This window comes from Vulpes lagopus, chromosome 11 (assembly GCF_018345385.1).
Source record: "Vulpes lagopus strain Blue_001 chromosome 11, ASM1834538v1, whole genome shotgun sequence".
In the NCBI taxonomy this organism is placed as follows: domain Eukaryota; kingdom Metazoa; phylum Chordata; class Mammalia; order Carnivora; family Canidae; genus Vulpes; species Vulpes lagopus.
In genome coordinates, this window is record NC_054834.1 from 47,808,569 (window position 1) to 47,833,965 (window position 25,397).

Here is a 25,397-nt window from a genome sequence, read left to right on the forward strand (position 1 = left end):
CTAGTTGAGATCTTCTTTTTCATTCTTTGTGATCTAATTAGTGGACTAAGGTAATATTTGAAAGTTAATATCCATTGTTTCCTTGGGCCTTCTTCACTTTGGCTGCCGTCTGGAGGTACCAGTAACAGCTCTTCATCATGAGCTCAGTTTTTCTTATGTTACTGGCGATTTCTTTTATGTTACAGCAAAATAATACAGATCCTTGGGACAGATTTTTAAGTAGCCTGGAGCTCTTCTCATGTTGCTGTTGCTCTGTATTTTATCTTGCTCATAGTGTTACTGCTTGCTGTTGGTTTTGATTTGTTACCTGATGCCTGGACAAGGCTCTTTTTTTTTTTTCTTCCCAGCTGTCCACATGAATGAGGACAATACAGAAACATTAAGTGACCGCAGATAATCAGTATAATGTACCTCCTGAGTCATCTTGAGTGCTTATTATTATTACTATTGATTTGTGATCAAACCAGTTTTTCCTATTGTGATTTGGGTTCAAAACTTTAATGGTGTGCTCATTTTTAAACGGCTAAAAGAAGATTGGTCAGGGTACCTGTGGGGAACAGCCAGTGAGACCAGCCTTAATGCAATAAAGGCATGGTATTGCAGCAGTGGAGGAGATTCCTCTACCTCAAGGATTTTTTTAAAAAATCAATTCAAGATATTGTTATGTTTTATGTTGACAGATCTGAAAAATGGCTAAAGAAATTTCTTCTCTTACTTAACTGTATAAAGTTTAAAATTGATTTTTAACAGTGTAGCATCCAGAAGAGTTTGTATCTCATAATTCTCATCTGTTCTCAGGCAAATGGAAATCTATTTTTATTGCCAGTTTTCATCTGTGCTTGAACTTTTATTTTAAAAATCAGGTTAAAAGCAAAGTTTATAAATGGGGTACTTTTCTTTCATAACTTGGGACAGTTATTTTTTAACCATTTTATACCTTCAAGTGGCATGTGACCTCTCACCCCCCCATTCCAGATGACATCTGGGAGGATTTTCTTCACCTTGTTCTCTTCTTACACTTCCTAGTTAATATTTCACAGCAGCCCATTTAAGGATGTCCCTCAGAGGTTTGAACAGCTTCTATGGAATAATCAGGGAAGTGTTCATTTGACTTTACCATTTAGGATTTTTTTAATTGATCAGTTGTTGGTGCATAGAAATGCCAGCAGTAGATTTCATTAACATTTCATCATATTGGGACACTAAGGTGAGGAGAATGTCAGTTAAGGCACAGGGGTGCTTGGAAAGGGTTCTGTTGCTCATTGTTAACTATTTAGTAACTAATATATGAAAGATTTTCCTTTCCTCTACTTAATGCACTTTATTAAGCATTTGTTAACATGTCAGGGAATGGCTAGCAGCTTAGAAAATGTGTAGAACTCCGATCATTCCCCCCCCCCCCCCCCTTTTGGGGCAGTACTAAGGAAAGTATTAGGGTAGAGGTTGGGGATTTGGATTATTTGTTGCTTCAGTGAAGAGTAAATGGGAGTTAGAGTTGGTTTTAATTGAAAGGGGGAATTCTTAACCCATGTGCGCTCTTCAGGTATCATCCAGCATCCGTCAGTATTTCTTTTCTTGCAAGCTACTGGTCTAAGTTGATGCTAAAAGATGTCTTTTTGTGTTTGATCTCTTTAGCAGGGGGAGCAATCTCAGAACTTTTATGAAGACACTTGAAGTCCTTCGTTCTTTCTCACTTTGCCATCATGTGGCCTCTGGACACTGGTCAGTCACTTGAGATTGACTTTAATTTAAAACAAAGGCCTTTGCCTCCGACCCAGAGGCAGAAGGAGTGAATCATATGTTTGAATGAAGAAGTGAATTATGGAAGAAGAGTATACGGCCCTTTCCTTTCAAGCATAAGTCCAAATAGGCTCTCAGGAATGAGGATTTGTGAAGACATCAAACAGAAGTTTTGACTCATTCAAACTTCAGTGCTTAGTTATATTGCAGGAGAAAAGAGACCAGTTTTGCTCATCTGTTGTACCCAGGATCATTTTCACCTGACATTTCCTATCCTATTTGCCTTCCATCCTCAGTGCATGTCCTCGAGTGACTTACTCTTATCTGAAATTTTGCTGCCGGTAACCTAGAAAAACTTGTTGCATATTCTGTCTTCCATTTTAAAACTTAACTCTTCTCACCAGATACCTCCTGTATTTCCATAGTGTGTACAACAGAGGATGGGCAGGAAAGAAAGTGCTCGAAAGCTTTCAAGTTTTCAGAAAGAGAAGAAAGATAAAGGCCCCCTCTTCTTAACGTACCCCATTTTGCTCCAGAAGCTGGGCTGTAAGAGGGTCAAGGTTTTTCCTTGTTTTCCTTTCATTGCATGTTTTCCTCCGGTACTGGTACATTCTCATTAATCATGGTTTTTGAAGATAGCTTGTTTTATCCATCTTCAGCAAAGAATCATCAGTAGTACGTATTGCTTCACCTGTGCTGGCGTCCAGAGAGGGAAACAAACACGGTGTCTCTTTTTGATTGGGGTGGGGGAATCTATGCAAAGGACTAATGTAAAACCATCCGAAATCAAAGCAGCAGCAACACAGTTCAAATCAAAGATCAAGGAAAAATTTGTTTTTCTATCATTGCATGTGGATCTCTGTCTCTCCCCTTCAGTCACAACATTGTTCCCTTCCCGTAGCCCGCACCTCCTCCATCCGGCGTGTTCTCAGTCTCTTCCTTTCTGTGAAAGGTTGCTTAGCTTTTAAAAAAAAATTTTTTTAACTTTCTGCTTCTTGCATTTTTTGTTCTTTATATAAAAAGTAGCAGATTGGATGGATCTGTACACAAGGTGTTTGAGATTCTCTGAGAACCCAGAGTCCCCGGGTATGGCAAGCCTTTGGCTGACTGGAAGTGCTTGAGCTGGGTTGTCCTCGTCCTCACTGTATTCTCAAAGCAGAGTTTCAGCGCTGTGCTTATTGTGAATTCTATCAGCAGCTGGGTTGCTCCTGCGGGCAGCCACACAGGTTGATTGTCTTTGGGATTTTAGGATAGCAATCAAAGTAGACTTATGTCAGGAAGAGCCTCTTTCTCCTGCTCCATCTTTTGGAACCAAAATACTTGGTAGTTGAAGTAAGAGCTCCCCCTGAGTCATTTCCAAAATGCCTGTATTTTTAGATGCCACCACTTTTTTCCTCAAATGCTCATTTTGTGAATTTCATTTCCTGTTTCACATCAGACCAGTGGTTGAAATTGGCAGGTGGCTCACTGGGCTTGTTTTTTGTTTTGCCAACATTGTTTCCATTCCATTTCTCTGTGTACCTGCACCGTGGTCTGGATCTTGCAACAAACTGTGTGATGCCCAAGGTCTCTGCCTTACTTCAGTGGGCAAGGTAGCTTGATGTCCTCTGCCTCTGCATTGGGATGTTCAGGTTATGCCTGCCTCCTAAACTGGCTACTGAGAAAATTGGCTTCAGCCCTGTCAATTGGTCTCTGGCAGCAGTTCCTAATAATTATTTATGCTTTTGGGATTTTTTTTCAGCTCCTGAAACTCTATCCAGTTTGATTTTCTCAATCTGTACAACATGCACATTCTCTTCTCTTTTGTCATTCCTTTCCCCCACCTCACCCCTGCCATTTCGTTTTTTAATGTTCCATAGTTTTGTACAAGATGAGACTTAGCCTTGGGTTACTTCTTGCTGAAGCTTTAATGCTTTGTAAATAAAATTGGATGTTTATTAAAGAACAGGTGTGGATGTTTGTGGACACTGCTTCTGAAACTCACTAGCCCCTTTGATTTGTATGACAGGAAATACAGTTTACTATACTGATGTTAGCTCTTTCTGTGTGGAGATGTGGACCTGGGAGGAGTAGGGGGTGGTTGGGGAGTTTAGAGTTCTGCCTCCAGGGAAGATTATAAATAAATGATTGAAGCAAAGAGTTGGTGTTAAATCACAAAGATCATCTAGGAATCATCTCTCTTCAAATTCTTTAACTCCATAAGTGTAAGTACTTGGTAGAGGCCATGGTGCAGGGGGATATTCTGGATGTTATAAAAAACATGTGAGGGGCATTTGTCCCTTCCAAGGATCTTTCTCAAAGTGTAAGTATTGTTAAATTCCTCTTTGACCTTTTCCCCCCTAGGCTAAATTGCTTTCAAACTCACTGAAACAGCTTTCAAACTCCAGTCTGTTTATGTCTTTGGTTTTAATCATTGTCAGATCTGGGTGTCTAACACTAATTTTTTTTGTTCTGGGACTTAGAATCCATCTTTGACATCATAGCTGTTTCATAGCAACCTTGACCTAAGTGAATGATGCACTCCTCTGTTCTGTAGACTTAAGGGAATAGGCCAAGGGGTAGGCAGGAAGATGTATGTATCCTTCGCCCTGTACATACTTTCAGTGCCCTTGGGAAGAAAGAGTGTCTAGAATGGGGAGAGGGGCTGTATTGAGTATCGCCCCTCTTGCTGATAAACATTTGGATCCTAAAAGGGCGGCTCAGCCCTTGTCTTCATGAATTTTCATTTCTATTTAAAATTCCTTACCCGTGAACAGTGTTACACACTTGGCAAAGTGTTTTCATGTACCGTTTATCATTTGATGTCCAAAGTAACCCTCCTGAAGTAGGCAAGGAGGTCTTAATTTACAAAGGAGAAAATAGAAATTCAAGAATGATCAGTCCCTTTCCTCCCGGTCCAAGAATTCTTAATCCTTTAGTACAGAAGATTTAGGAGACTTTAAAGAATAACAATTTAATGCAATGTAATCCCTCTTATTTATTTTTTTTAAATGTGGTATTTGCTTTCTTACTTGGTCACATTTAACTGGGATTTCGAAGCCCTGTAATTTGGATCCCACAATTTGGACAGGAGGGGCAGAAGAGAGGAAGAGTAGCTTCCTGCTATGCCTTTGAAGTAACTTGGAAATTCACCTCAGAAGCTGAAGTCTCTTCATCTTTGTCTTCCCCAGAGGGTGGGTTTACATTCATTACAAGGGCGTGGACAGAACAAAGACTGGAGAGGTAGTCACCAACAAGAGCTAGTAAAGCCGCAACGTGGTGACTTTTCTCCTGCTTTGTGGACAGGACTTGTGTTTCAGTGACAACAGGTGCGTCCTATCTTTTCATGTTGAAGGCTATCTTGTGTGAAAAGAATGAAGTGATGATACCGTAGAGGATTCGCCTGGGATGCCTGGGGGTTCCAGCTGCCCGTGGTGAGACATGAGGAATTCGGCCACTGGCTTCCTCCTTGGGAGCCTGGTGTTGGCCTTCTGTCTGCCTTTGGTGGTGGCGACCCTGAAAACACTAGCCATCCCAAAGAGACTGCAGCAAGCTGTGGGGAGGGTTATTGTCCATACCACAACCTGCACGGTCACCTGTGGCCTTGGCTATAAGGAAGAGACCGTCTGCGAGGTGGGCCCCGACGGTGTGAGGAGGAAGTGTACGTTTCAGCGCTTGGAATGTCTCACCAACTGGATCTGTGGTATGCTCCATTTCACCGTTGTCATAGGGAGGAAATTCCAGCTGAGCTGTCTGAGCTCAGACATCCTGGCGGTGGGAAAGGAAGCTTTCCGGTTCACCTGGAGATTTGCCCGTGGTATCATCTCAACTGATGATGAAATCTTCAAACCCTTCCAAGTTGATTCCCACTTTGTGAGGTTTGAGTCTGTTCAGGAGTATGACGCTGGGACATACCGATGTGACGTACAGCTGTTAAAAAACTTCAGATTTGTCAAGAGGCTCTATTTTGGGCTGCGGGTCCTTCCCTCTAACTTGGTGAATCTGAATTTTCATCAGTCCCTCACCGAGAACCAGAAATTAGTAGATAAGGGTCTGGAAGTGAATCTGGACAACGGTTCTAAGCCTTACCACCCGTGGAAGAAGACGGTGGCTGTAGCTGTGGGAATAGGGATGGCCAGTGGAATGGTCGGTGCTGTGTTGGTGATCATCGCCCTGGGCAGTGGGCTGAGGAAGATCAATGGTGGTGCCGGCCTTGAGTCCTTAAAAGCCCTCCTCCTGAAAGGCTGGCTGCCCCGGAACCTGGACCGGCTGTTCAGGAAGCCGAGCTAACTTTTTAAGAGTATCTGGCTGGCTGGCTGTGGCCTGACTAGGAGGGAGGGCTCCCCCCGCTGAAGGAGTGAATGGGGCACATGGAGAGGGGCAACATCGTGGTGGATCTCTTTCTAATCTTCCCTGCCACAAGGCACCCAGGAAGCTCCTAACTTGGAGGTACTGTCCCTGCGCCTGAGAAGAGTTCTGTCTTCCAAGCTTGCATTCACTATCTCTTAGAACTTGTTGCCTCTCCAGACCTCTGTCTCTTCTGAGCAGTATAAACAAGTAGAAGGATATGTTAGTAACTTTTCTAGTGGAAACCTTTTTTCCCTCTTCAATAAAAATAATTCATAGTAGCTGCATGGACACCTTCTCTGCTCTTTAGATAAAAGTCTCTTGCATTTGTATAAATTGTCCCATAATAAGTCCAGCTTTCCTTTTTCTCCAATTTCTTAGAATAGACAACACATGCTTTGTAGGAGGCATATGCCCATGTGTGGCAGGGCTGAGGGTGTTAGTAATGACATCTGACCTGGTATGTTAACAGTCACTAAATGTTAATAAATTGCCCCTTCTGTGCTCCCTGGGCAAACTCTCTGTGATCACTGTTAAATTGATGCCTGGTGAAACACTAGATTCTTCGTCTGGTAGGTTTCCTTGGCTTGCTCTCTCTTCCTGTCCTCCTCACTCTTTCAGTGCCCTGAAGTGTGTGTTCCTGGGAAGGTCAAGTGTGTGGGTTTCTTGCAGCAGCCAAGGCCACCCAAGGAAGGACTAAGATTTTCCTACCTCCGTAGGGAATCAATCCTGAGATCCTCAGGCGATTCAGACTGTGAGATAATTGGCTTGCAGGAATGGTCGGGGAAAAGGCTCTTGGCTGCTAGCTGAGCTAATCCAGAGAGGATAGGAGTCTTCCCCTCATTTTTTTCCAGCTGCACACGTGATAGCAGATATGAAGACTTAGACTAGTGGTTCTCTTCTCTAGCTGTGTATCTGAATCACCTGGATGAGCTTTTGAAGGAGATTCCTGAGCCCCAACCCTGAGGATGCTAATAGCTCCTTAAATTTTGGCTAAACTTAAGTTTTGGCTATTATTTTGCTGTTAAAAGTAATTTCAGGGGCGCCTGGATGGCTCAATCAGTGGAGTGTGTGACTCAGTCTCAGGTTGTGAGTTCAAGCCTAATGTTGGACATAGAGCTTACTTTAAAAAGTTAAAATAGTTTCAACCCCATAGAAAGTAAAAAGGAAAGTTTGAGGACAACCATAGGTCCTCTACTTAGACTCACCAATTTTGAATGTTTTTCTACATTTATCTTTCTAAATCGATGCTGATTTTACTGAACCACTTGTGAGTTAGTCACAGATATTGTGACCCTTTACTTCTAAATCATGTATGCATCTGCTAATAAAGGCGTTCTGTACGACTACAAGGTCTTCATCACACCTGAGAAAATTAACAGTTCCCTAATTTTACATATGGCTGATACTTTGTCTTCCTGGCTTCTAAAATACTAGAGCCTTGTAATATTTGATCCGGGATCAAGTGAAGGTTCACATGCTACATTTGTTTCTCATAAGTCTTACTTTATGACATTTTTGTTGTGTATCATGACATCCATTTTATTGATGAGTCAAGCTGGTTGTCTTGGTAGTGACCCACCATCCAGGTTTGTCATGATCGCCTCATGATTACATTCCTGAGGAACAGATCTTCCTCATTTTGACCACACCCTACACAAACGATGTGTGCTCCCTTGCTCACTGCATCGCCTGAGGAACACAGTGTCAGAGTGACTCACTACTGGTAAGTGTGGTAATTTGGTTGTGGTGATTGCCAGGTCTCTCCAAAGAAGTATATTTTTTCTTCTTGTATTTAGTAATTTGTGGGGGGGGGGGGGATACTCTGTGATTTTCTAATAACTATTAATGCCTTAGAATGCGTTAGAATTCATGATCCTTGCTTATTACCTGCCAGGGACTGCAGAATGGTGACTCTGTATGTGCCTTTGCTATATTTATTAGCTTGCATCTTTCTAAAAAGAAGAGCTACTCTTTTTTATTTTTGAGTTCTCTGTGGATTCTGTTTTTCAGTGAATTATATATAATCCATGACTGTTATCCTATTTTTGATGTTTAAGTTGTCCCCAGTTTTGGCCAGTAGGAGTCTCTTCAAGCCCCGTCTTTTCATCCTTCTGTTGTGGTCCCTTTTGACTTAGAGCATGTCCTTGCGTTCTCGAACAAGATGCCTCAGATCCACTTTTGGACTGTTTTTTCCAAAACCGAACCTACTGTTTCTCCAAGGAATTCTAGTTCCCTTTCAGAGTGGGGAATAGTATTTAGAAGCCAACGTCTGGGTGCTAAACATGCTCACTGCCACAGGGGAGTCCTTGCTCTTAGGCCCTTCTGATGTCCCAGATACACATCAATCATGAGTTTAAAGTGTCTCTGGTTTTCAGAAGTTTTATAGGTAATTCTGCTATCAAGCAAAGATTGAGGACCCCTGGCCTCAGCCCACACAGTTTGCAGTTTGCTCCTATTTTGAAAAGATCTTAAATTTCCACACTCTTCCCACCCCCTTCACCATTCTCTGTATCTCAGAGGGGATGGGTTTCAGAAGACCCGGGTTCTGGTCCCGGTTCTGCTGCTGACTAGTGGAGCAAGCAGACTGGCCTGCGGAGTGGGAGGGCCGGGTGAGTGCCGTCCTGCGTGTGTGGCACTGTGTGTTGGGAACTACTGCAGGGGAGCAAGAGAAGGTCCCCGAGGAAACATAGATTGTGTGCTTGAGCACTCAGAGGAGGGCGCTTGCTAGTCTTGGAAAGACCCTAAAACAGCATCTCAGGTCTGATGAACTCAGTGTGTTGCAGCCCAGGAGGGAGGAGGCTTGAAGGGGGCAGTTCCCCATCTCAGGGCAGGAGCACCAGACCCAGGGAGAGCCCAGTGGCTTGTCCAGCATCTAGTGCCAGCCAGTGGTGAAGCCTGGGGTGGGGTACTGGGCAGCTCTAGGCTCCCAGCCTCTGGGCTTTGGGCTGTTAAGTTTGGACACTTAGGATGTGGAGGGATTGAACAAGGAAGAGAATACGCACCCCCCCCCCCCAAGCCCTCCTACAGGAACTCAGTTCAATGCATGTAATCTGCCCCTGCAGGGAGGGTCAAGGACATGCTTACTGACTGAAATTTGGGTTCTGGACTGGCCAGTGCTCCCAGCAGCCCCATCAGGTGCCAGGTGGTAGGGATCAGCCTACTGTACTGTCCGCCTCCTGGGGACTCGCTATCTGCCAGTGGTGGCTGCTGAGCACAAGGGGCAGCGCTTCCGCTTGCGTCGGCTCCCTCCCCCGACAGGCCGTGCAGCCCAGTTGGCACGGAGCCCTGCCTGTGTTGCACCAAAAGGCTGGACCATTTGCAGGGCTGTGCAGGTGTGTCACTCAGATGCAAGGGAAGCTTGAGTGTCTGAATACAGGAGAGAGCCCTGCAGCTGCCGAATGCCAGCAGGAATTCACATCCTCTTGGCTGCAGAGAAGCACCTTCTTGCTAGGTGGGGGTCATTGTGTCCCTGCAGGGGGAAGGCTTCCTTTGGGTACCGCTGACTCACTGCTGTCACATACCTTAAAAACCAGGGAAGCCCAGAGCAGTCCCATGGCAGCAGCACTGTTGACACCGCTGTGTTGGGTAAAGCCCGCGGAGGATAGTAAGCTGCCTGCTTGTGCTCTGCTTAGGCCTGCCTTAAAGTCTCTCAGCCTCATTCTTCCCCCTCCCAGACCTGCACCAGGCAGTAGGGACTGTGTGCTGTGCCTTCTTTCTAGCTGACCGTGTGAAGGGGGGCTGGGAACATTGGTGACAAGCTTGGGTTAGGAAACAGGACAGGACGTGCGATCTAGCCTGAAGAAAACACCCACAGCAGGTGCCAGCTGCCCCAGCTTGTCGAGAAATCAACTTTATTTAAGAACTGCCTGCTACCAGAGTCAATAAATAACTACCATTACAAGAAGTACAAGAGAGACGAACAATAGGCCAGTGGGAGTGGTTCCATTTCAACAAAAAGAGGGTCAAGTCAGGGGTTTGATGGAGCCCTAGCCCTTGCCCAGCCGCGAGCCTGAGCTCTGCAGACCCTGGATGGGGTTGGGTAAGTAGGAGTCTTGGGCCCAAGGCAGGGTGCACCCCATCGAAGGGTGCTAGGCTATCTGGGGCTCTGGGCAAAGTTACCTGGCCTATTTCCCCCCTTTCCACTTTCATTATTCTGCCTTCCCAAAGCCTAGGACCATATATACAGCTACCAGGCACCTCTTTCCATGGAGCTTTTAGAAGTCCCTTAAAAATGCCACCCAATCCCTCACACCACTCCAGGAGCCTCTCGGGCCACCTCTTTCATCCCAGGACGAAGCCCAGCTTGGGTCTGAGCTGGGGAAATAGGTTTGAGGATACCACTAGCCCTCCTGTTGGCAGTCACATTCTGAGCCAGGAAGAGAAGAGTCCTCTAGGTGGGGAGGAGTTGAAAAGAGTGAAACATCCTTAGCCCATCCTTGGGTTCTGGCCCAGAGGAGCCTCCGTGGCCCCTGGTGCTGCCCAGAGGCAGTGCCTGCCACGAAAGAATGCCTGAGGTGAGCCTTCCCCTTTGTGACAGTGACTGTGGTCACTACCCCTGCAGAAAAGGGCCACAGTGGAAAGAGCTCCAAGACTCTTCCGTGCCGATCACAGTCGCAGCCCTGGAAGGACACTCCACGGTGTCTCCGCACCCCTCCAGACTTCCCCGAGCCTAGACCCCAGACCAACAGCTTGAGTCAGAATTCCCCAGAGGTCCCTAGAAAAGCAGCCTCTCAGTCACTCGTCCTGGGTTCTCATCACAGAAGTTCTTCCTGATGTCTGACCTCAGATTCTGTTATTTTATCCAAAGAAAAAGGGCCTCTCCTCACAGCCTTTCTGTTCCCTGGCCCATCTCGACAGCCTGGATGGAAGTGGATAACCTGACCTTGCTCGACCCCGAGAGACCCCCGTCTGGAGGGCACTCCTGTCTCCCTGAGGGCGAGGTATACATTGAGACTGTTAGAGTGACTAGGACCAAGTAGCCAAGCCCGGGGGGGGGGGGGGGGGGGGGGGCGGGTAGGCAGAGGGCCCTGTAGGCCGAGCCCAACTGTACCCAAATGAACACAGCCATGGTGGCCCTTGGCCCTGAGGCGGTGTCTGCGGGCTGTCTCCCTACCTAGCCCTCAAGGCACTTGCTGGCCACTAAGCTGTGGGTGTTCCCCTTGTTACCTCCCCAGGGGCTCGGTGTATGAGAGGAGAGATCCAGAATTGAGTACCGGCCACAGCAGGGGTGAAAATCGGAGGCCCCGGGAAGGGGGTCTCCGGCCTGCAGGCAAGCTCCTGCACAAGCCACCTCGACCAGAAGCTACTCTGTTGCAGACGCCTGCGTGTCCTCCAGTCACCCACTGTCTCGCTAAACCTTAATCGGCCCTCTGCCCGAGGTCGTAGGCTGCAGGAGCATGAGTTTTCCTATAGCTCTGCGTCCCCCAGACAAGTTCTGGTTAGGTTTTCCCGGGCTGAGTGCTCCTAGTTGAAAGCCCTTGTAGGTTTTCCACAGAGGGTCTGCCTGCCTCCCCTTTGCCAAGCGGCCTCATTGGAACTAAGATCCTTAGTCATGAGCACCTTTCGCCACAAGCAAGCTTAGATTCCTCAGCCTCCAGCCGCACGGGTTAGGTCCCCACCAGTTAGGTCCTGTGCCGCACCGGGTCATCCTTCCAGCCCCAGCACCCAGACACCTGTCCTCTTGCCTCCCCTGCTGCAGCCCAAGGCAATGAAGAAAGACTCGGCTAACCCTTGGAAGAAGGGGTTTTTCCTTGTTTTGTTTTCCCCCTCAGCATCCCCTTTCTGATAGAGGTGGGGACTGGCTGGATCCCAGCCACGGGGCGTGCCAGGAAAGGTGCTAGACCCTTTGGGAGTCTCTGTGTTCACAGTGTGGTCACTTAGCTGAGCCCCCAGCACCTCGCACGGAGGGACGGCTAGGAACAGGTGAGGAGGGTGTGGTCAGTGGTCCCAGGGAGGCAGTCCCGGGACAGGAGCGGAGTGGTGGGTGCAGCAGTGGCCCAGAGAAGTGGTGTGAGCTGACATTTTAAAAAAATTGTAGCGGGTAAACATCAACATAAACCTGCCCAGGAAAATAGAGCAGGACTGAAAAGTTAAAAACCTGTAACAAAATAGAGCTCTAACTGTAAACTACAGAAGCCAGGCTCTGGGATCCTCCGTGGGCCTGTCTCTTACAAGATGCCTGTCCAGCTGCTCCCATCTGTGAATGGCTCCACGTCAGAGCACAGGCTTTGGGGTGTCCTGGTTGTGCCACCACTGCTGCCTGGATTTGGGGAATCCCTGTCCCTGTGTTAGCTCCTTATCTTGGAGCAAGGGTAGAGGCAGCAGGGGGCTTCAAGCCAGCACCGCGTTTAGAGGACCCAGCAGAAGCTGTAGGCTTAGAAGGCCAAGGCCCAGCATCTCCTGGCATTGGCTCACGTCTTGGGCTGGGACCCAGCCACGCCCATCACCCCATGACCACCCACCTGAACTTCTTAAAGCAGAGTTTTCATGGCCCACTGCCCTTCTTAAGACCTTCTTAACCAGGCTGCGGCCATTTCAGCACCTCCCCCTTCCTCTGGACACAGCCCGGAATAGGAAGGTAAGACAGGCTGTGCGGCCTTGGGAAGTCCCTCACCCCTCCATTTCCTCATCCGTAAAGTGAGGGGCTGGGGCGAGTTGAGCTCGGAAGCCTCCTCTAGCTCTCACACCCCGGGACTGGTGATGGGCCCAGAGCGCGTGGTTTGTTAATGCCTTTTTCTCCTGGGGAAATGCAAAATGGCCAGGGCAGCCGGGGGTCAGGTCTTGCCCGGCGGCCCAGGGTATTCCTGGGAGCAGGCAGGGCCACACAGAGCCCTTCAAGGAAGACTCCCGACCCCAGAACGCACAGAACTGATGCCGCCTTATGTCCCCGGCTTGAGCGCGTTCGTGCTGGATGGCGGTCCGGGTCCTGCAGGCTGAGCTGCAGGAAGAGCATGGGCCCGTGAGCCTTGCCTCCTGTCTCCTGCCCACACCCTGGAGGGACAGTGCAGGAGGGATCTTGGTGGGGTGGGGGGCCTCCCCAAGATAAGCCCTTTAGTCACGCAGCCACCGGTGGTGGCTTCTGTCACTCTGGGGGCGACAGGGTCAGGTTGGCAGTGTTGGCTAAGAGGGCAGCGTCCCCCCATTGGGACTGTGCCTCAGGCCAAGTCTGGTGCCCCTTCCTAGTAGGGGTCCCAGCTTCGCAACCCCTTTGAGTTCCTGCCCTCAGCAGTCTGGGGTTATCATCCCCCAAAGTTGGAGGGGCTCAGGCTCCTGACCTCGGACATAGGGGCACCAGTTTTCAGCCACCTGGGTCGGTGGCACGGGCCTTGGGGAGTTATGGAGGACAGTGTCAGGGTCCAGCTGTGCGGAGGAGAGTTCTTGCTCTTGGGTGTGGCCCTATCCTCAGACTGAGGGATGCTGACATGTCTGCTTTGTCCTGCTGCAGCCCACTGGTGCCCAGTGTTCCCACGGGGCGGGCACTCTGTTCTTGGGCCAGAGGCCATCCGCAGTCCCGGGGCGCCACCTCCGTGCAGACACGGGTCACATCCCCTCTTCCCACGGGCCTGTTTCCTCCCGTTCAGGCGGCCTAGAGGCCCCAGGCATAGGGTTCAGTATCATCATGGAAGTTACCGCCTGGCGTCCTTTGATTTAAAGAAGAAAAAAATTTCCTTGCGTGGGTTCTATCCTGTGGCAGAATATGAAATATCCTACCTCCTACAAAAGGGCACTGTTTGCAACAGGTACTGGAAGCCAGCCATTCTCAGGCAGGTGTGGGGCCACCTTGGCGTCAGGAAGGGACCAGGGCCAGCTGGCTGTGTCCATTAGAGGCGGGTGTCTGGTGGCAGCAGGGAGGGAGGGGCGCCGAGGTCAGAGCCCCAGGTAGCCCACGAGGAGCAGCATCACCACCGGCAGGGAGAGGATGGCGCTGGGGTGCGGGGCTGGGCTGACTGCGGAGTTCTCCACCATCATGCTCGTGCCTGAAAGCGGCAGGTGCAAAAGTGAGGCTGTGTCTGCTGGGCTTGGGGCCTGCCACCACCCCACCCTCAGGACAGGATCCAGACCTTGGCTGAGGAGACCTGGGAGCGCGGCTTCAAGGCTGGGAGGTGTTCTCCGCCCTGCTCCTATAGCATTTTGTAAGACCTTTGCTTCTGCGGTCTTGAGACTGACCTTGCACCCCGTGAAAGGAGCAGCCCCCTCTGCCCGGCCCTTGAGGACGTTTGGGGGCTGTGCAGGGGGTGGCGGCAAGGGCAGTCCCAGGACTAGTTACACGTGGTTCCTGCCTACCTTCCCCTTCCCCCTGGGGGTCTGGCTCAGTTGAGGTTGGTTTGGGTGGGAATAGCTCCTCCAGGCAGCATCTGGATGGACCCTGATGCTCCTGGGGGATAAGGTGGGGGAGAGACAGCACCTCCATTCCTCACGATGTGGACTTCTGCTGGGATGCCGTCCCCTCCAGGCCCTGTGGTCCGGATCTGCACCAGGGCATGGCCAATGTCTTCAGGAACTGCGATGTCTATCCAGTTCCTGCTGGTCAGGTGCAGTGTGGGAGTCGGGTGTAAGTCATTCTGGTATAGCATCTGTGGGGAGGAGGTTGGCCGAGGTCGAGTCCACTTACACCTGCTGGTTGTTCTCCCTTCCCCAGCTCTGGGTGCTGGTAGGTGTGCATCTGCTGCGGGTCCTTACCTTTCCTGTTGCCTGCTGCCCAGGGCCAGGCTCTTGAACAAGCTCCTCATTGATGGGAGGAAAGCTTGCAAGCAGCTGGACCATCTCTGCAGACTCCTTAGGCTGCAAGGACCCTCAGACTACCAGCTAGTCCAGCACCGCCCCCTCGAGCCCCGCCTCTCCGCAGCCCTACCTTCTGCCCCCATTCTCATGTCTCTGCTACAAGCTACCTGGAGAGCCGTCCACGGATTTTGTGGCTCCAACCATCACCAGCTCTGCTTACGTCTGACTCAGAGCACTCTTGCTCTGCACGGCAGCTCCCTGTGTCCACTGGCAAGAGATCAGCTGTGCCCTACCCTTCACTGCCTCGGGGATCCCTTCCTCACCTTATAGCCAGTGACTGCAGACTCATTTCGGAAAGGAACCACAGGATCCCACTTGATACTAAGTGTGGAGCTTGAGAAAGTCCAGGAGATGTTGTCAGGAGGTCGCTGTGGAGCTGCGGGAGAAGGGAGAAAATTGGGAAATATTTCAAATGTTCCTCACCAGCCACCCCCCTTGCCTTAGCTGGTCTTTATCAAGGTGTCCGCCTACAGCAGTTACACCCAGAGCATTCTAACACAGCTACCTAAGAAACAAAGCACATGAAAATCCAAAGGCTGGAGAAGGGGGAGGTGCTCCAGAGGCCATGACTTCTACTCCCCATTTTCATTAGCCTGGCTGCCCTGTTTCTGTCCAGCCCTGGGCTTGTGGGCTAGGATGTTTGTCTCATTGCCGGGGGGGGGGGGGGGGGGGGGGGGGGGGGGGGGGGGAAGAGTGGTCCCAGAGTTGCTCCCACCCCCGGCAGACAGACTCACGGGGCTTCATGGTGGTGGCATTGGCAGAAGGGCTGGTAGGCCCAGTGCCCGCCCGGTTGTAGGCCCGGATGGTCACATGGTACTTAGTGTCGGGGTGTAGGCCAGTGACTCGGGCACTGGTGTCTAGCCCTGCTGTCCTCACTCGGTCAGCGGCTGCTTCTTTGTCCCCAGCCTTCCAGTAGCGGATCTGAAGGGGGTAGGGGGGAGCCTAGGGTCAGCAGCCAAGGTCACACCTCAGGGTAGCCCTGGCCCTGGCCCCCCACATTCTGTCCCTCTCTTGCTCGCTCTGGTCTTTGTGACTCCCTGTCTGGTCTCAGAACCCAGACACCAGGTCACAAGCTCCCAGAGGGGACAGAGTGAGCTGCGGCTGCTTTATTGGCGTCTAGCAGCAAGCCCCATCTGAGGGACGCGCTCAGGACTTGAGTAGAAATGAGGTAGTGCGTGGGCAGGGTTGGGCACGGACCCCAGGACCCCAGGACCCCAACCCGATGTAATCCTCTCAGGGAATCCGGGCGAGGAGTGAGGGCGGTGCTGAAGGATGTGAGCCATGCTCATGCGGGCAGCCCAATAAATACACAAACCATCATCCCACTAAGGCCTGTTAACTATGCATCCAGCCCAAGGGCAGCTTGGTGTTATCTGACAGGGGGGCTTGGCTGCCCCCTGGGCTCAGCCCCAGAGCTAACGATCCTGGAATGGAACGCACCACGTCACTTGCACGCCCCCCTGATGCTTCTCCCTTACCAGTGACCTCTCTTGCTCTCCGGTCGTGCCCTTCCTATGGCTCTCTGCCCACTCCATCTGGAATGCCTGGGGGCTCAGAGCTCAGCCCAGAAACCCCTGGGCCTGCGTTCCCAGGGATAGGATGGCCAACAAGTGCAAAAAGGGGGCCCTGCTTTCCTCTGGGGGCTCAGGCTGCCAGGCTGCCTGCACTTTGGCCTGAAAGGGGCAGGCTGTGTTCCTTCCGGACCCCGCTCCTCCTGCCCCGGGGCTCCCACAGCATCCAGGGCTGGCTCTAGGTGGATGGCGGGCTGCATGGATGGCGGGAGTTGCCCATGTCAGTGAATGATCCCAGGAGGAATGACAAGTGACCTGTGAGGTGTCCCCTGCCCCCCTTCCTTGCCCAGGTCCCAGGTCAGTGCTCACCTCATACCCCAGGAGGATGCCATTCATGTCCTGCTGCACGGGTTCCCAGGTCACGTTCATCTCTGAGGATGACACCCCCTTGGCCCAGACCTTGGTAGGGGCCACCCTGGGCTCTGGGGACCGATAACAGAATGGGTTTGGGTTCCCTGGGCCTCCCTGTGTCCTGCAGAGAAGCCACCAACTGGGACCTCCCTTCCTTAGGATTTTTCTTTTCTTTTCTCTCTTTTAAAGATTTTACTTATTTATTTGAGAGCGAGCGAGAGAGAGAGAACACAAGTGGGGGGAGGAGCACACCCCCGCCGAGCAGGGAGCCCTGATACTGACCCTGGCGCAAGGCAGACAAGGGACTGAGCCTCGCAGGCACCCCTTGCTTAGGAATTTCAAGAGCCCAGGGCCCAGGATGAAGGTCCTTTTGGGGCTCCCACAACATCCCCAGGCTCCTTTCTTTTCTCTTCCCGGGAGCCTCCCTCCGGCCTGCCCCGGGGAGCCAGGGCCAGGGCCAAGGCCGGCGCCCTCTCGACCCCTCGGCCCTGCGCACCCACCCCCACCCCCACCCCCAGGGCGGTCGGGGCGGCCCACCTTCCTCCGCCGAGTACACCAGCGCCGTGAGGCTCTCGGGCCCGTCCCCGCGGCGGTTGTAGCTGCGGATCTTGACCTCGAAGGGCGTGTAGGGCCGCACGCTGTCGTTGCTGTAGACGAAGTGCTGGGCGTCGGCGCCGGGCACCCGGGCGGTCTGCCAGCCGGCGCGGCCCTGCCTGCGGAAGGACAGCAGGTAGCCGAAGCCGTCTCCGTTCTGGTACTCCCGCGGCACGGGCTGCGGGCGAGAGCGAGGCGTGGGCGGGCGGCCGAGCCCTGCCCGCCCCGCGTGGGCCTCCCCCAGCCCCCCCCCCCCGGGGAGCTGGAGGGGAGGGGGGCGCTGGGGGAGGGCAGCCCTGGGGGGGAGCTGGGGGAGGAGGGGGGCGCTGGGGGAGGGCAGCCCTGGGGGGGAGCTGGGGGAGGAGGGGGGCGCTGGGGGAGGAGGGGGGCGCTGGGGGAGGGCAGCCCCGGGGGGTGACCAGGGGGAGGAGGGGGGCGCTGGGGGGGGCAGCCTGGGGGGGGAGCTGGGGGAGGAGGGGGGCGCTGGGGGAGGGCAGCCCCGGGGTGGGGGGGAGCTGGGGGAGGAGGGGGAGGGCAGCCCCGGGGGGCGAGCTGGGGGAGGAGGGGGGCGCTGGGGGGGGCAGCCGGGGGGGGGAGGAGGGGGGAGCTGGGGGAGGGCAGCCCCGGGGTGGGGGCGAGCTGGGGGAGGAGGGGGGTGCTGGGGGAGGGCAGCCCCGGGGGGGGCGAGCTGGGGGAGGAGGGGGGCGCTGGGGGGGGCAGCCGGGGGGGGGGGCTGGGGGAGGAGGGGGGTGCTGGGGGAGGGCAGCCCCGGGGTGGGGGCGAGCTGGGGGAGGAGGGGGGCGCTGGGGGGAGGGCAGCCCGGGGGCGGGGAGCTGGGGGAGGAGGGGGGCGCTGGGGGGGCAGCCGGGGGGGGGAGCTGGGGGAGGTCAGCCCCTGGGGGGGATGGGGGGTGCCTCGGCTGCTTTCACCCTGCAGTGGGGAGGAGTGAATGCCGCCCCCCACCCTGCCCTGCAGTCAGCCCACAGCTGCTCTCTGGGTCCTCTCTACGCGCTGGGCAAACCTGGAGGTGAGCCTGGACATGTGGGGCCAGGACTTGTCCCTCCGGAGACCTAGAGGCAGCTTACCGTCCAGTTGAGGATGAGCTCTCCAGGGGCTCCACCCCCTCCGCTGAGTCCTGAGGGCGCCACTGAGGGGGCTGTCAGGGCCAAGGGACACAGATGTGGCTTGTGAGGGGCATGGCAGGGCAGCAGCCTGTTACCGGACAGCAGACTAGGCCGGGGACACCCCTTCAAACTGGTCCTACTTCTGTCCTGCAGCCGCCCTCCAGATGTGGGCTCTGGAGTCAAGATCTGACATGGAGCCCACCTCTGCCACTTACTAGCTGTGTGTCCCTGGGCAAGTTGCGTCACCTCTCTGAGCCTAATTCCCCTCTCTGTAAGAGGAGCGTGATAATGTTTCTCTCAAAGGGCTGCAAGAATAAGGTCAAACACGACGGTGCCTGGCTCATGTGCCGGTCCCTGCTCTGTGATCATACGTGCTCCCTACATGATCTTTGTCTTCTTCTCTCCTGTCAGTTTAAATAACACAGACCAACTCCAGTTTGCTCTAAAATGAGGGGAATAAGTAATCTGGAATTGCAGTTAACGCAAAAAAAACATTTCTTTTAGGTTGCAGGGGGTTTATTATTATTTTTCTTATTGTAGCAGATTTAATTTCCTAATTATCTCTATGTTCAGCAAGGCTGATATTAAAACAAGACTATTTAATTAGATCATGAATCTGGCAGGGGGTAACTTGGCTGAAGATCAAAATAGTTCTACAGAGAATCCAGCGATGGGAAACTCACCACGTGATACTGATGCCAGTAGTTGAGGGCCTTGTAGTGCTAGGGGTGCTTAACCATATTGCCCATGTGATCCCGAGAGGTGGGCATTCCTATCACCCTTGTCAAGTGGAAAGACCAAGGCCCAGAGCAGTTAAGTGACTTGCCTAAGGTCACACAGCTGGTAAATGATACCGTTCGAATTTGAACTCAACTCTTCTGATTTCAGAGCCCGTCATCTTTCTTCTGCATCACAGCTGTCTTTTGCTCACCAACTCCACGGACACCAGAATGAAAGAGGCTGCTCCCCACCCCTCATTTGTCTCTCTTAAGAAGTTCAACCACAGACTGCTCTTTCTGGAATTCCTTACCCGGGAGAGGTATTGGTTAAAAATATTGACTGACTGGAGAGTTGGCCTGGAGCATATGGGAAACCATGTTCCCAAACCATGGCATGGGAAGGCGGCCCTTTACTACACATCCAGAGGGGCAAGCCCATGGGGGGGGGGGGAGATGGGGGTCCTGAGTCCATCCAGTTGCCCTTCTCAGGACCCCACAGCTCCCGTTCTGGACCTTCAGCTGTGAATCTCCCAGGGTGAGCAGGTGCCTCTCCTGGCTTCTGTCCCCATCCTTCCCCACTCAGGGTGTGTGACACCTATCTGCCTCTCAGGCAGGCCTGTGGGGAGACCATTCCACCTGCTCTCAGAGAAACTATCTTGGGCAGCCTGGGTGGCCCTGCGGTTTAGCACTGCCTTCACCCCAGGGTGTGATCCTGGAGTCCCGGGATCGAGTCCCACATTGGCTCCCTGCATGGGGCCTGCTTCTCCCTCTGCCTGTGTCTCTGCCTCTCTCTCTCTCTCTCTCTCTCTCTGTGTGTGTGTCTCTCATGAATAAATAACATCTTAAAAAAAAAAAAAGCAGGAAAGGTGTTATTTAAAAAAAAAAAAAAAAAAGAAACTATCTTGGATTTAGAGACACTGACTGTTTCCCTGCACAAACTCACCCCTTCCTCATTAACTGATTTCAGGAGCTCAGGCACTACCAGGGAGGACATCTGCCCATCACCCCACGGTCCTGGGTTCAAGGCCAGGCTCTGCCAGTATGACCCTTCTCTTCTCCAGACTTTGATTTTTCCATTAAAAAATAAAAAAGTTTTATTTTGAGATAATCATACAGTCACGTGCAGTTGTAAAGTTAGCCCATTTTTCTTTAAATGCGGCTTTTGGACTAGATGGTTCTTCCAGCCTTGACAGGCCCAAGTTGTGGCCCAGCGCAGTGTATTGTGTGGTGCAGTGGCCCTGCCCTGCCTCTGTCCCTTTCTCATCTGTTTTGTTAGAGTCTGAAACCTGGTGGGCAGGGTTGGGACTCCCATAATTGGGGTTCCTCCTCTGGGGTTCCCTTTCAGGATGGCTGGGGTCTGTGCCCTGATAGTTATTCTCTGTGGGACTCCCAGGACTCTGACCTGCTTCCTTGGTCCGGATTTTGCTAGAGGGCCCACTGGGCTCCCCGGTGCCCAGGATGTTGCTGGCTACGACCCGGAACTCATAGTCCATCCAGGGCGTGAGGCCCAGCACCTGGGCAGTCTCGGCGTTGCCCTCGATGTTGGCGGGATCTGCAAGGGACCTGGAGTGGGTGCGCTGGCACGCGTTAGTCTAGATACGGGCGGGGCTGGGCCTGACTCACCTGGTGCATCCAGCCCTCAGGGCGGTACCTGCTACATACTCGGTGCTCAACACCTTTTAGAATGACGGGGAAACTAGTAGACTTTCCTGCCCGGGGGCCTCTGTTGATGCTCAGTGCATCAGTGGGGGCCCCAGAAATGGTCTGTCAATCTCCCAGGGCACGGACTGAGTGCTTCTTTCTCCAGCTCTTTTTCTACTCTCGTTGTCCATGTGACCACCTTCCCCGATGGCCGGGGAGCTCCCTGCAGGCAGAGGACCTAAACTTGCCCCTCTTTGAAGCTCCAGGCTCAGCCAGGCCTTATCAGCACTGACCTGGGTGGAGCCTCACACTTACTGGTCCGAACCTGCTTCCACTTCCCTGCAGGTGGAGTGCGGGCTTGCAGGGTGTACTTGGCAATGGGGCTGTGGTTGTCGAAGCCTCGGCTCCAGCTGAGTTGGACGGTGGTGTCGCCAATGTTCCTCACCACTACGCCTCCTGGGGGACCTGGGGGACCTGCACCAGGGGGTCAGAGCACAGTGAGTCAGAATGGGGCAGCTGAAATTTGAGCCAATCTCCTCCAGGCTGGCATGGGCTGCTGCAGTACCCAGAGGGCAGCTGAGGGCACAGTAAACACTCATGGGGTGGGAGGCCAGGCATGGGGCAGGTGGGTTGGGAGGTCAGAGAGATGTGTCTAAGGTTGGAGGGGCTCACAGAGGCCTTCACGTAGAGATGTGTATAGATTTCCCAGCACCAGGCTTTGAAACCTTCTGGCCCCAGCAGAGTTCTCCCATCTTGGGAAGTAGATTTTTAAAATTATGGCTTTGGGGGAGGAATATTCTATTCATTTAGGACCTTCAAAAAACCACAGGATAAGTTGGGCTCTGGTACTTAGAGGCCCTTCTCTCTCAGAAGTCCTTCCCCAGAAGGGAGTTAGGGAGCAAAGGCCAGATCAGGCCAGCTGGCCTCTGATGGAGTTGGGACAGGGGTGGGGTAGGAAACCCCATCACCTCGGACCAGGACTGTGGCCTCCTTGGATGCACTGTCCACCACTGTCTGGGCCATGCACGTGTACTTCCCGCCGTGGCGCAGCTGGGCATTCAGGATGGTTAGATCCCCAACTGTCTCCTTCTGCACATGGGGGACAGGAGGTGGGGGGCAGGTCAGTGGAAGGGGCCCTGGCTGGTGCAGCGAGCCATGAGACACGAGGCAGGGCCCGGAGTCCCCTGCTCCATTATGTCCATGGAGCCCTCAACATCTTGGTGCTTCTATCTGTTTAGTGGGGGGAATCAGCTACCCCCCCCAACTTAGTACCGTGGGACTTTGTCATGGAAGACAGCCCCCATGGTACGAGTTGTTGATATCATTTGCATTGAGGTCAGGATGCAGGAACAGCAGTGGGGAGGGAGTCTTCCTGGGCACCTGGCATTCGGGGTTTGTCCCTAACCCTCTCCTAAATGCGTGGTCTTCAGGGGGAAGCCAGGGAGCTGCCTGTCTAAGGGAGGGTGTTCTAAATCCAAGGATGCACTTGGCATATGTGGCATTCCTGAGGGATGGGGAAGGGCTCTGGGGTAGTAATGGTTAAGGATGTCTTGGGTCCCCTGTCTGTCCAGAAGAAGGGAGGGGCCATGGGTTGTCTGGCTTTAGGCCTTACCGTGCTGGCCCTTCGGTAGTGACCCCCAGGCTTATCAAAGTCGATGGGGAAGTCATCCAGGGTCCAGATGAAGGTGAGGTCCATGGTGGGGTCGTGGGAGGCGTGGCACTGCAGGGTCAGGCTATCTCCCAAGTTGATGTCCGCACTGGAGGGGGCTAGAGTGATCTTGGTTGCATCTGCCAAGGAAAACAACATCCCTGGGTGGATGGGGGAGGAGAGAGGCCCAGGCAGGGGCAGCGGGGCAGGGTGAGAGGGTTTGTCCTAAGCCCCAGGAAAGAGAATAAGGTGGATGGCCAACAGGATCTTGACCTCCCAGCAGCCTCACGAGTGTGTGAGAGGGAGGCAGGAGTAGATTCTGGAGGGTGGTAAGGAGGTGGTCCCAAACAAAGTCCGGTCCTGGAGTAGCCTCAAAGCCAGACTAGGAGGGATGCCTGGGTGGCTCAGGGGTTGGGCGTCTGCTTTCAGCTGAAGGAGTGATCCCTGAGTTCCGGGATCAAGTCCCACAGCGGGCTCCACCCAGGGAGCCTGCTTCTCCCTCTGCCTGTGTCTCTGCCTCTCTCTATGTCTCTCATGAATAAACAAATAAAAATCTTTAGGAAAAAAAAACAAGACTAGGGGGAAAGTGGGAACAAAGAGCAGGGGTACAAGGAGGGACCGGCACCCTGTGGTGGCTGAGCCACCTGCCCTCCACCAAGCCAAGCCCCTCACCTCGCACAGACAGGATGCCCGTGCTATTGGCTTTCCCCATGAAATTCTCAGCAAAGCAGGTGTATTTGCCTTCATCTGACCGACTGATGTTTCTTATGATCAAGGTGCCATCTGGAGTTACAGTCACTCTGCAGCAAGGAGAAAGCAGGTCTGGCCAACCGAGTGTCACACTGTTGTCATCAGGGGAAGGGGACTCGCCTTCATGGTGGATGAGGAGTGGGGACTGCTCCGGGTGGAGTCGGGGTTTGTACCTGCTGCTGTTGACCAAAATCTCAGTGCCCTTGCTCCAGAGCACCACGGCCTTCGGAGCTGCCCGGGGCTGGCAGGGGATAGCGATCTCTCCCCCGCGGGCCGCAGGGATCAGGCGCTTTACAGGGTTCAGCCTGAAGTCGGGGGCCAGTGCTGGAAGGAAAGGGGAGTGCCCTGCTGTCACCTAGGGAGTCCTAACGGTGCCCCTTGCCCTTAGTGAAGATAGCACCTGGCTCCATGCCACACACTTGACACACCCTCCCAGGCCAGTCTGTGAGTGCCGTCCAGCAGCACCACTGCCACCACACACCCAGAGCCCAGCCCCTTCCTACCACCCCCGACCCAGCTGCCACCATGGTGGTCTAGGCCACCAAATCTCCTGCAGAACAATGGAAAAAAACACCCTACTCAGTCTTTCTGTTTTTGCACTTTCTACAATCTCCTCCACCCAGCAGCCTGGCATAACTTTTAAGAACCTTAACCACACACTCAGGACAAAGTCCAACTCTTCACAAATGCTCACAAATACAACCCCACCTCTCCACTCGCCACTCATGCCACTCTCCTTCATTTATTATGCTCCAATCACTTGAGCCATTTTCTGTCCTTTGAGAATACCAAGGTTTTTCCTGCCTCAAGGCCTTTGCACCTGCCATACATTTCGCTTAAAAAATCCCTCAGATCTTTACATGGCTGGCTCCTTGTTAACACTCAGGTCACACTCCAGATGTGACTTCCTCAAAGAGATCTCCCCTGCCCACCTTCCTACCACTCTGCTGGATTTTCTTTACATTTTCTTATTATTGTCCAAAATTATTTAATTATTGTTTTTGTGATTGTCCCTCTTCCCCCACCCTGGATTGTAAGATACTTGAAGACAGAGACCTTATCTGTCATGTTCACTCTGTAGGAGGTGCTGAGTAAATACCGTTTGAATGGATGAATAAATGAGTCGTAGTTAAGCTCACTACAACTTGATGAGGTAGGTGCCAATACAGCCATTTTACAGATGAGAAAACCAAGGCCCCATGAGCTCAAGCCACATAACTAAGAACACTAGCATCAGCTCACATTTACTGGGCACCTGTTCAGTGATGAGCAGGTCCTCCATGCTTTACCTCCACCTCATTTATTCTTCCAAACAGCAGCACAAGGGCAGGACTATTGTTGCCCACATTTTATAAATCAAGAAACTGAGACACAAAGAGATCAAATTGCCAAAGGTCACATAGCTGAAGGGGCTGGTTTAAACACAAATCTAGTTGATTTGGTTTCCAATGACACTAGCCCCCTCGTGTTCACTGCAGCAAACACTTTAATCATGCCAGACTTGGTACAAGCCAGAGACCCCGTCTTCTGGAAGCTTTCAATCTAGTGTCTCCTCTCCTTTCTGAAATCCCTCTGTTCTACTCAGAAGCCACTGGAAAACTAAGGGAAGCCATCCGTGTGTTTGGAAACGCTGCAGTTCAGAACTCTTAAAGCCCCTCACTGCATGTTCTTGCGGATGCCCCTGCCACCCTGGGCCCGTACCTTGCACGGCCAGCTCAGCGCTGGCGTAGATGGTGCCGTGTTTGTTCTCTGCCACACACTGGTACATGCCAGAGTCCTCCAGGCTCAGCTTAGAGAACCGCAGATCCCCAGCCAGCACCTCTACGCGAGACTGTGCAGAAGAGAGCAGGGGAGGGGCGCAAGGAGTGCTGGAAGGGTGGGGGCGGTGGAGATTCTGGGGTGCCTTTCCTCCATGGAGGGTGTTCATGTGCCCAGTCCCATCTCTGACCTCCTGGAATCCTAGGACTCAAGTTCACCAGGCCCCTGCGTGTCAGCACACTGAAGCCCGAGGAACAGGGTCCCTACTCAGGACCACACAGTGGTTTTGTGACTGAGTTGTGCCTGGACCCAGGCCTCTGGAATCTCCAGCCAGAACTTATCCAGGCGACCAGCCTGTGGTCAGGAGAATCTGGGGTGGAAAGATGCACCT

General features: G+C 52.7%; 3 protein-coding genes across 7 annotated transcripts in view; 2 read left to right on the top strand and 1 right to left on the bottom strand.

Moving 5' to 3' along the window:
* RBBP5 (RB binding protein 5, histone lysine methyltransferase complex subunit) overlaps positions 1-19,932 on the top strand; it is a 54,959-nt gene extending 35,027 nt beyond the window's left edge. For 2 of the 3 annotated variants that reach the window (XM_041774244.1, XM_041774246.1), the window contains exon 14: positions 1,636-3,682. In XM_041774244.1, the coding sequence (XP_041630178.1) occupies positions 1,636-1,664 (29 nt within the window). In that variant the 3' untranslated portion in view covers positions 1,665-3,682. Of the gene's footprint in view, positions 1-1,635; positions 3,683-19,378 lie in introns of those variants that run through there. The other variant, XM_041774243.1, reaches the window with a different exon arrangement.
* On the top strand, positions 3,834-7,446 carry TMEM81 (transmembrane protein 81). The gene has a single exon (XM_041774247.1). It carries the CDS (start codon positions 5,161-5,163, stop codon positions 6,007-6,009), a length of 849 nt encoding a protein of 282 aa, XP_041630181.1. The 5' UTR covers positions 3,834-5,160; the 3' UTR covers positions 6,010-7,446.
* CNTN2 (contactin 2) overlaps positions 9,902-25,397 on the bottom strand; it is a 33,699-nt gene continuing 18,203 nt past the window's right edge. Inside the window, exons 10-24 of one of the 3 annotated variants that reach the window (XM_041774240.1) lie at positions 24,950-25,079; positions 23,422-23,572; positions 23,171-23,298; positions 22,463-22,638; positions 21,819-21,939; positions 21,166-21,324; positions 20,612-20,761; positions 18,452-18,522; positions 17,310-17,544; positions 16,731-16,843; positions 15,585-15,771; positions 15,114-15,226; positions 14,474-14,642; positions 14,130-14,189; positions 9,902-14,045 (exon numbers count right to left, since the gene is read on the bottom strand). In XM_041774240.1, coding sequence (XP_041630174.1) covers positions 13,936-14,045; positions 14,130-14,189; positions 14,474-14,642; positions 15,114-15,226; positions 15,585-15,771; positions 16,731-16,843; positions 17,310-17,544; positions 18,452-18,522; positions 20,612-20,761; positions 21,166-21,324; positions 21,819-21,939; positions 22,463-22,638; positions 23,171-23,298; positions 23,422-23,572; positions 24,950-25,079 — 2,073 coding nt within the window. In that variant the 3' untranslated portion in view covers positions 9,902-13,935. Of the gene's footprint in view, positions 14,046-14,129; positions 14,190-14,473; positions 14,643-15,113; positions 15,227-15,584; positions 15,772-16,730; positions 16,844-17,309; positions 17,545-18,451; positions 18,523-20,611; positions 20,762-21,165; positions 21,325-21,818; positions 21,940-22,462; positions 22,639-23,170; positions 23,299-23,421; positions 23,573-24,949; positions 25,080-25,397 lie in introns of those variants that run through there. The other 2 variants (XM_041774241.1, XM_041774242.1) reach the window with 2 other exon arrangements.

Coding starts and splice junctions, on each gene's coding strand:
- TMEM81 (XM_041774247.1), top strand. CDS start 5,161: ATGAGGAATTCGGCCACTGGCTTCCTCCTTGGGAGCCTGGTGTTGGCC.